General features: G+C 56.2%; 1 protein-coding gene across 1 annotated transcript; it reads left to right on the top strand.

Moving 5' to 3' along the window:
* Window positions 1-452: 452 nt before the first annotated feature.
* On the top strand, window positions 453-9151 carry SSC4D (scavenger receptor cysteine rich family member with 4 domains). Its single transcript, XM_060033151.1, has 10 exons — window positions 453-618; window positions 2062-2097; window positions 2370-2675; window positions 3403-3480; window positions 4266-4580; window positions 5661-5738; window positions 6312-6386; window positions 6502-6813; window positions 7713-7781; window positions 8411-9151. Exons 1-10 carry the CDS (start codon window positions 453-455, stop codon window positions 8725-8727), a joined length of 1752 nt encoding a protein of 583 aa, XP_059889134.1. The 3' UTR covers window positions 8728-9151.
* The last annotated feature ends 1065 nt before the right edge of the window (window positions 9152-10216 follow it).

The raw sequence follows: 10216 nt of genomic DNA, 5'->3' as shown, positions 1-10216 counted from the left end.
AAGCCAGAATCCTTTGCCATAAATAGAAGGCAGTGTAAAAGAAAAAATAAATGAAAATGAAACAGTAAATGTCATCTATCTCCCCCCAAAATGATGTGGGTTGCCCCCAGTGGCACAAACACCCTGCTTTGGGATGTGCTGCCCTGGAGGAAAAACTCTGAGCCTTTGGCACAGCCAGGCAGACCTGTCTCGGTTTGGGATCAGACAACCCTCCCACCCCTTGCTTTCATACACCCTCTGCTCCAGCCAGACCTAACTCCTCACAAGGAGTTTCCATCTGTGTTTCTGTCCTCATCCTCCAGCTGCCGCCTCCACTCAGAATACGAAACCCAAGTGGAAATGTCACGCCCCCACCCCTCACCGAAGCTCTGCCTGGGCCCTGCCAGCTGGAAGAAGTGAAGGGGAACCTTTAATTCCAGAAGTTCCAGCTGTGACTTCTCCACCACCCCTTAATGGGACCCTTGGAAAGGCCATCCACTGGCTGGACGCGTAAGGACACGGAGATGCAAGTTGGTCCCCAGCCTGATGAGAAGAGCAGGGGATGGAGGCTGGGAGACAGGAACGCTGCTCCTTCCCCCCTCACCCCTGTCCTGTCCTTCCTCCTCCTCTTGCCACTGGGTGAGTGCCCCCCTCCCCTCATTTCCCCTTTCTGGCTCTGAGTTTTCCCAGTTGTAAAATTACGGTGGGAGGTGGCCTGTAATTGAGGTGGTTTTCAACATTCCCTCCAGCTCTGACATTTGCCCAGGTTTGATGAAAGCTAAGGTCTGAGCTGGGGGAGTGGAAGGCTCAGTGCTAAAGGTGAGGGCTCAATGTACACAGAGTATGGGCAGTTAGGTTATTGGAAACAGGCAAGGAGGGAAAGGGCATGGGCTCATCAATGGCTGTTGGAAAGCCAACTGGTGGAACAGATGCAATCAAACAGCCTAGGGACTATCCTAACTTAGGAAAGAAGAAACTGACTCTTAGTTGCTTCATCTGTAAAATGGGTACACTAGTACATGCCTCAGAGGTTGTAAGGATTCTTTCTCTGAGCTAAGGTATGTGGCTGTGTCTGAGAATTCTGTGCACAAATGAGGGGCTATTATGGGTATTCAATTTCCCATGCTAGGCCAGTTTCCCTCTCAGTCCACGTGCTCAGAATTGTATGGTGAAGGAGAGTGTGGCTGTCCGGGTTAGAATTCCAGCTCTACCTTTTATTTGCGGAATGGCCTTGAGCAAGTTACCTAATTTCACTAAACCTGAAGTTTCCCCTTCTGCAAAATCCAAGCTGCCTCATAAGTTGTCCTAATGAGTATGTGAGTCAGGCCACATAAAGCAATAAGCACAGTACCCAACATACACATATGTGAAAGCCGAACCAGAAGGACTTATACAGGTAAACCTTTGGGGGGAAGTCAGAATGAATCCCAAAGGTAATTTACACACTTAAGGCAGAGCTACTGAGCACCTGGGGAGTAACAGGCTCTGGGCAGGGGGCTCTGGGGGAGACCGAGATGAGACAGACGTGGCCACATCACCGGGCAGAAGGCCTGGAAAAGGGTATGTATACGGTGCCCAGGTATTCAGAGGAAAAGGAGAGCACTTCTAGCTGAGAGCTCCAGGAAGGCTTCCCATAGGAGGTTGGCTCGATCTGCAGGGCTGTAATGAGCTGGGCTAGCAGAGGAGACTGCAGGGTTAAAGACCTGGAGCCAAGACTGATGGGAGATTAAGAAGTAAGGAGAAGCGGATCAGAAGATCCTAGAAGACTTTGTAGAGAAAACTTAGGTTCTGGGACTCCTGCAGGAAAAGGGGAGTCTTTGAGGAATTCAGCAGTGGAGTGGGATAAGCTGAGCTGATATGTGTCTCAGGCAGATCTCTCTGGCGTGGCCCATGGACCGATGGGCGAGGGATGAAGCAAGGAAAACAACTGGGGCAGTCAGGGGCTTTGGAAAAGCAGGGGTAGTGAAGAGGAGGGGGATGATGGTGGGGACCATGGGCGGAGGAGAGGGGGCTCTGTTCCCAGGGCCGGGCAGCCAAGGGAGGGGGCTGAGGGGGCCAATGCTCTTCCTCACTCTGTTCCAGCCAGCGCCCTACAGCCCACCTCACTGCCCTTTCCAGGTAGGTGCCCCTGCCCCACCCCCCCGCCCTCCCCCCTGCTCCCGAGGTACTCAGATGCTCAGACAGAAGACCCAGGGAATAATGACTAACCAGCCCTCCATTATTCTAGAGGCCCCCAAAGGGATTGCTCTAGTCTCCCCATTTTACAGAAAGGGAGAAATAAGTCCCAGGAGGGCCTGATCCCAAGGACCCCACAGCTTCAGGGCAAGGCGGAGGCACCCTCTAGTTTGGGCCCACTGATTCCCCCCGTGCCAGCTTAACCCACTCCACAGAGCTGAGGCTGGTGGGGGGCCCGAGCCGCTGCCGGGGACGCCTGGAGGTCCTGCATGGCGGCTCCTGGGGCAGCGTCTGCGACGACGACTGGGACGTGGTGGACGCCAATGTGGTGTGTCGTCAGCTGGGCTGCGGCCTGGCTCTGCCCGTGCCGCGGCCCCTCGCCTTCGGCCAGGGCCGTGGCCCCATCCTGCTGGACAACGTGGAGTGCCGTGGGCAGGAAGCCGCGCTGAGCGAGTGTGGCAGCCGAGGCTGGGGCGTCCACAACTGCTTTCACTACGAGGACGTGGCTGTCCTGTGTGACGGTGAGCAGGACAGTCTGTGACCCGGAAGGGCAGACAGGCTGGCAGGCAGCAGGGCTTCCCAGCGGTAAGAATGGTCCAAAGAAGAAGACCGAGCCAGCAGCTGCAGTGTACGGCGTTGGGGAAGCGCCCCAGCCTGGCTGTCAGAGCCTGGGCCCCAGCAGTGCTCTGGCTCATTGTGTGACCTCTGCTGAAAACCAGCATTACTGCTTCCATGGAGGGCCTTGATTATCCCAGCAGAACCCTCTTCCCATTTTTAAAACCAGACAATTGGGGTCAACACTGGCAGTGAGGCCCGCTTGGTGTAGAGCTGCAACAAATCTCTGAGAGGCTTTGACCTTGAGAGCAGTAGTTCAGGTTTTCAAGAAAATCAGCTGGAGGGCTCATTAAAACACAGATGGTGGCCCCATGCCAGAGTTTCTGATCCTGCGTCTGGGGTGGAGCCTGAGAATTTGCATTTCTAACAAGTTCTCAAGTGATGTGATGCTGCTTTAAGAACTAAAAGAACTGAGAACCAAACGAAATCCTCTAAAGCTACTGCTTTCAGGACTCAGGTGGCCCTTTCTCCTCTCACACCCCAGATTTCCTAGTTTTGACCCTTTGTGTGGCCAGAGGCCCTGAGGGCAGGTACCTTAGGGGTCCATGCCCTGCCCCTCACATACCTGTGTTTGTGAGGATGGAGAACAGAAAACTCCATATTCTCCTCCCTTCCACCCTGCTTCTTTCCCAGAATTCTTGCCCACGCAGCCCCCAACAAGGAAAGTGTTAACCAGTAGGGCACCCCCTACAACTCCCCAGAATGGAAAAGGTAAGTAAAGGCAATGTGGGGGACCACCTGGGTCTTAGGAGAGGGATCCAGGGAGGAATATCCCAAACCCTACCCTAGGCAGTGGGAAGTGAGGGATTACTGATGGGTGAGTTTGGTCATTCCTTCATCCCGCCCTGCCCCTGCACCCCCTCAGGCCACTCACCATCTGGACAGGGAAAGAAGATTCATTCTAGTGGGATGATAAAAATAGTCAGCACAAGGTTGGAGAAAATAAGAGAGGTGGGGGCTGAAGCTTAATCTAATGGGAGAGTCCGATATTCACAGAAATGCTGATAATGATGTAGAACAACAAAATGAAAAGTTCCCTTAAAGAAAGACAGATAAAAAGGCAAGAAAATCCGGAGGAGGAAGAAGATCCCATTCATCAGAAATCAGGGAGGGTTTCCTGGAGGAAGAGTTGTTGTTGCTGTACCTGGAAAGATGAGAAGGCTTTCATTGCAGTTGTGTTATAAATGAGGAATCAGCACATCCTAGATGGTTAGCAGAGCATGGATGGACAAGGGCAGGGAGGGTTGCTTTTAGGCAGGAAATGACAGAGTCATAGGGTTCTGTCCTCAGATCCCACAAAGCACCCCCAATCTAGACTCTGAGGAAGCAGTGCCTTGGGGGTAAGTGGGTGAGCAGCTCCTCCTAGGTTTTAAGTCCTGGGACACCATGCACTGTGGGTATGCGGAGGGCCTGGGGCAATAAGGAAGAACTTTGGGTTGGGATGGGCAGCAAAGCCATGTGGGAGATGCTCCTTGTCCCCCCACCCCCATTACCAGGTGAGGGCAGCGTGCGCCTGGTGGGGGGCGCGGGCCCGTGTCAGGGCCGAGTGGAGATCCTGCACGGTGGCCTGTGGGGCACCGTGTGTGACGATGACTGGGGGCTGCCGGACGCCACCGTGGTCTGCCGCCAGCTAGGCTGCGGGGCGGCCCTGGCAGCCACCACCAACGCCTTCTTCGGCTACGGCACGGGGCACATCCTGCTGGACAACGTGCACTGTGAAGGAGGCGAGCCCCGTCTGGCAGCCTGCCTGAGCCTAGGCTGGGGGGTGCACAACTGCGGCCACCACGAGGACGCCGGCGCGCTCTGCGCAGGTGCGGATTTCGGGGGCGGGGCCGGTGGGCGGGGCGGGGCCGAGTCCTGAAGCAGGAGGAGGTGGAGTGGGGCCTGGGAGGGGACCGGGATGTTGACTGTCTTGGTGTTAACCTGAGCTCTTTCAAGAAGGCCCCCGAATTAGTTTTAATTTCTCAGTACTGCTCTAGAAGTGCCTCCGAACGTCCTAGTAGACTCCACAGGTATGTAATACTGCAGTATTACCTCACCAATACTCCAGAATTGTCTAACAGTACTCCAAAAATGCCTTCGGAATTTTCCACCACTTTCTAAGTACTCTTTATGGAATACTTCAGAGTAAAGTAATAGTCCTCTAGGATCGCTCCAGAGATACTCCAGAATTCTCTCATTGACACCCAGGTATGTCCCCAGAATTCCCTAGCCATCTGTAATCCTGATTCTCTTATAATAGTAGTTCTTCTCACCTGGTCCCTCTCCCATACTGAGAGGTTTTCTGAAGTAGGAATAATAGGGCTGTTAATGGCATTTCACAAATGGACTCCATTCTACCAGATATAAAGTGCTTGCCCATGCCTCACAGCTAACCAGGGGGCATCATCCCCAATTTACAGATGGGAAAGCTGAGGCCCAATGAGGCAGAGTGAGCCCTGGCAAAGCCTCAGCTAACCTTGCTGCATGATCTTGGGTATGCCCCTTGCCCTTTCTAGTCTTATTATTTTATCTGTAAATGGGGATAGTGAGTTTTGTTCTGCAAGCCCCTCAGGACTGTGCATGGCCCTCCCTGTTGGGCAAGGCCTTCTTTATCTCCCCATCTTGGACACACATTGGGCTTCTGGGAGCACTGGAGAGAAATGAAAGCACATCTGTGAATGCCTGTATAAACCGTGAAGTGTACACCTAGGCAGCACAAATAAATTACAAGAACTGGCAAAGTGGGGCAGACTTCCTTGGACCCCAGTTGGGACTAAGCCCCCAGCTCTGAAAGTAAAATATGTTGTCTTCTCCAGGGAGACCCTCCCATCCTCTCCGAGAGCCCAAGGCTGACCAGGAACCAGAACCTTGGCCTCTGACCCTACTCCCTCCTCTGACTCCTACTCTAGTCCTGGGGCACCTGGCTCTCACAGCACTGCCACCGTCGGGCACAAGAGCGGACTGGGCCTGGCACACAGAGCCAGAGGGTAAGGAGCCCAGCCCACCAGGCTGGAATGGTAGGGGCAATGGTAGGTGGGCAGGGCTGGGAATTGGGAAGACTGTTCCGGACTCAGGGGGAGGGGGCCCGGGCTAGCAGGCCAGGGCTTTTGGCCAGACGGTAAAGAGGTGGGTGAGAGAACAGATGAGCAGGTGGAGCAAGGGTGAAATCCAGAGCTCTGAACAGTTCAGCAGGGTGGGAGGAGGCACTTCCTCAAAGCTCTGAAATAAAACTTGGGTTGGGGCTGAGGTTGGAAATTGAGAGGCCTTGTGAGAAGTGAGATATAACTTGAAGGAAGGGTCGAAGTACATTTGCAGTTAGGGCTGGACCTATCATTGGGATCGAAATTAGGATAATGCATGGAAGTAGGATTTGGTTTATTCCCTTCAAGCTTCCTGAGGACCCCACCACAGCATACAACATGGTGACGCTAGGATTGAGGCTGAGTGGGGTGCAGGTGTGGTAAGAGTTGGGGCATCTCAGTAGACGCGCCCTGTGCCCTGCTGCAGGCCAGAAGCCCTCTTTGTCCCCTTCAAATGCTCTAGATACCCTGTCTCTGCAGCTACAGGAGTTGGTGCCCTGCCTTCCAGGGAGCCGGCACTGTTCACCACAGCGGCCTGGGCGGCGGGGAAGAAAAGTAAGTGGCAGGGCCGGGGTTCCGTTGTGGGTGGAAGAGGGTGGGGCCGGGGCTCTGCCCGGGAGCCGATGGCCCCAGCCCAGCCCCTCTGGCCGCGGGCCTGTGCGCCCCGCAGGCGGGCGGCTGCGGCTGGTGGGCGGCCCGAGCCCGTGCCGCGGCCGCGTGGAGGTGCTATACGCCGGGGGCTGGGGCACCGTGTGCGACGATGACTGGGACTTCGCGGACGCGCGCGTGGCCTGCCGCGAGGCGGGCTGCGGGCCGGCGCTGGGTGCCACGGGCCTCGGCCACTTCGGCTACGGCCGCGGCCCCGTGCTGCTGGACAACGTGGGTTGCGCCGGCACGGAGGCCCGCCTGAGCGACTGCTTCCACCTGGGCTGGGGCCAGCATAACTGCGGCCACCACGAGGATGCGGGCGCGCTCTGCTCAGGTAAGGCCGCTGCAGGACCACGTATGCACAGCGGCACGGGCGGAGCCGAGCGCCATCTGAGGAATGGGGGGCCGGGGGGGGGGGGGCGGCGGGGTGCCAAGCGCAGGCGCTTACTGCGACACGGGCGGGGCCTGCTGTGAGATGGGCGGGGCCGGCGCAGGCGCGTACAGAGGCGCGGGCGGGATGAGGCAGGCTCTGGGGAACGGGCGGGGCCACGCGCAGGCACGCTCTGCGGCGCGGGAGGGGCGGGGTCTGTTGGGAAATGGGCGGGGCCGAGCGTCAGAGCTCGCCGAGGCACTACGGCGTGAGCGCCGCGGGAGAGGATTCACGCTCCGCAGACAGAGGCGGAGCCCACCATCGGCGCGCTCTGCGGCTGCGCGGCATGAGCGGGGCCGTGAAGGGAGCGCCCTCTGCTGCAGTGAGGGGCGGGGCCCGAGGTGAGAGGCCGAAGTCCAGTGGTAAAGTGTGGCAGAACCTGTGACAGACAGGCGTGGCCGGGGAGGTTTTGTTCTGCTGCGTCAAGGACCCGAAAAACTGTAGTTAGCAGGGAGAGTTGATCAGCTTTCGGGGAGCAAGCGTATGACCCTTGGTGGGAGTCAATGGAAAAGGGATGTTTGCAGAGTCTGACACATTTAAAAATGCGTCTCTTTATTGATTGCTTTGGGAATCGGTATTTTCGCCCTTGTTTGGTGTCCTGGTAGCCTTGGCCACAAAGGGTTCTGCTTTGGGCCCCAGGGTGAAAGAAGCACAACCCACGTTTCTGTACCAAGGAGCGGGGACCTACGAAGTCCTTTCTGACCCTAAATCAGTCCTCCCTTGGAGGGTAAGAGGTGACCTGGCCTCAAGGGACTTGTTCCCCAATGTGACAGCCACCTGTTTCTTTATCCTTGCGGAGCCAGGCCCAGACGAGCTAGTCCAGCAGGACGGTGCTGAGACCACCCAGGTGCCCACTCCTCGGCCCAGGGACGGTAGGTGTCCACCGTCCCTAAGAGTGAAGTGGAGGCATCAGGATACGAAGGACCAGATTTGGAAGGAGGTCACAGCCTGGGGTTACACAGCAGATTTGCACCAGGTCCTGGAGCCTTTGTCCTTCTGCGAGAGTCTCAGGCCTCATTAATAGAGGCGTGATGTCCAGAAAGAGGGAGGTGGGTTTTAAGCTAGAGTCATCTAGAGATTTCTAGAGTTGGGACCAAAATAAAGGGATGGGCTCCTGTCCTCAGGAGAGCAATGAAAGAATTCAGACTTTAGTCTGGGGAGTCCAGGGAGGAGGGGAGACGATGATGATAGAGAGGAGCCCTGGGTCTGAGGTATTGGGATTGTGAACAGAGAACTAAGGAGAGAGCAGACATGAAGCTCCCAGCATGCAAAGAGCGCCCCACAAAGGCTTGTGCACATTCTTCTATCTTGAGATGCAGTCTGGACCGATGCCCATCATATTTCAATCTCATTTGTCTGCCTTCGTCCAGTGGTTCCCAGGGCACTGCTGTGTCCCAAACCACCACCCTTTGCCTCCTCTAACTACCCCTCACCTGGCCTAGCTTGGGAGTGGCCTGGCCTGGGCCAGGCCCTTTCAGCCCCAGACCTTGTCTCCCCACAGGGCACTTACGTCTGGCCAACGGAGCCCACCGATGCGAGGGCCGTGTAGAGCTCTTCCTAGGGCAGCAGTGGGGCACTGTGTGCGATGATGCTTGGGACATGCGGGCAGCCGGCGTCCTGTGTCACCAGCTGGGCTGTGGCCAGGCCCTGGCAGCCCCTGGTGAGGCCCACTTTGGCCCAGGCCGAGGCCCTATCCTCCTGGACAATGTCAAGTGTCGTGGGGACGAGAGTGCCCTGCTGCTCTGCTCTCACATCCGCTGGGATGCCCACAACTGTGACCACAGTGAGGATGCCAGTGTCCTGTGCCAGCCATCGTGACCCAGCCCACTCTGCAGACCACTTCTGGGAGCCTACTGTGGCCTGCCCCTCTTCCTTCAGGAAGTCCTCCTCCTGTGACAACTGCAGTTCACTCTGCCCTTCCCTCCCCTTGCCTGGGAGAGAGCCTGCCCAGATGGTGTAGTCCTGCCTGAGGGAGCCTGGCTCTATCCCATCAACTTAGTGTGTGACCTCACCTGTCATCACCTGCTGTGGGCCCATTTCAATGAAAACTCCTACTTTCTGCTCAGCTAAAACAGAAACTGGTGGGAAGGGAAGAACTCCTAACTTTCCTCTTTGGTGGGACTCCTGTTACAATACCCTTAACCCAGCCTTCCTTAACCCTGGTCCAGGAGGTTCAGGTGCTCTCTGTAAATGGGGTATCTCCTTTCCCCCCACCCATCTGGGGATCCTCAAGAAGAGGGGAAGGCAAGAGAGGCCTACAGCTCTTACCTTAGACTGGCCTGTGGCTGCAGAAGGACCTGGGTCGTTGCCCTGGCCTGCTCTGTGAGGGCCTGGACTCAGATGGTGCTTGGCTGGACAAGGGGACTGGAGGGGCCAAAGCAGGGACAGTGGCCCCTCCCTGCAGCTGGAACCAGCAACTTGATTTATGCTGCTCCCACCACAGAGCCTCCACTTTGCAGAAGCAAAGAACCCTGGGGGCCTGTAGCCACCCGTTCATAGGTGCCAAGTCAATAAAGCATTGTCCCCCCTGTCTTTTAACCGAGGTCAATGTTTGGGCATAAGTGCGTTGTTTGTGGCAGCAGGGAAGACTCTGGTTAGGACTCTCTGGAGGAAACCTGCCTGGGGTGGAGGGCAGTTCAAGAGCATCATCAGAGAGCTTTCGGCGGGCCCATCACATCCTGGAAATGCTGACTCACAGTGTCAGGCCAGGAAGGCCCCTAAAGGGTCCCCTAGCCCATCCCCATTTTCCTTTTACATACACAGAATCCTAAAGGAAGGGGTCTGCTCAAAGGCACATAGCAAGTGTCATTAGAAGAAAAAAATTGAGACGAGGCAGAAAGGATGATGGAGGAGAGTAAAGCAGCATTGGGGCTTCCCCAGGGGCTGCTCTTGAGGTACCTCACCTGGCGCCCCAGGGCCAGAGGGAAGTGAGGCATCCTGCCAGAGCCTCTCTCAGCCCCCCCCCGGTGGCTGACTTGCCAGTAGCAACTGTCTGACGTCAAACCCCCGCCCTCCACATCAGCCTGCAGGCTCTGTATGAGTTTCCTATCCCTGCCGTAACAAATTACTATAAATTTAGTGGCTTAAAACAACAAATTTATTATCTTACGGTTCACAAGGTCACGAGTCTGAAATGGGTTTCCCTGGGCTCAATTCGAGGTGTTGGCAGGGCAATATTCTTTCTAGAGGATCCAGTGGGGAACCCTTTTCCTTACCTTGTCCAGCTTCTCCAGGCTGCCTGCGTTCCCTGCCTGCTCACAACCTCCTTCCAGCCAGCATTGCATCACTCTGACCCCAGCGTCCATCA

Source organism: Delphinus delphis, chromosome 15 (assembly GCF_949987515.2).
Source record: "Delphinus delphis chromosome 15, mDelDel1.2, whole genome shotgun sequence".
NCBI lineage: Eukaryota > Metazoa > Chordata > Mammalia > Artiodactyla > Delphinidae > Delphinus > Delphinus delphis.
The sequence above is the reverse complement of the archived record's forward strand: the minus strand, read 5'-3'. Positions and strand labels throughout refer to the sequence as shown.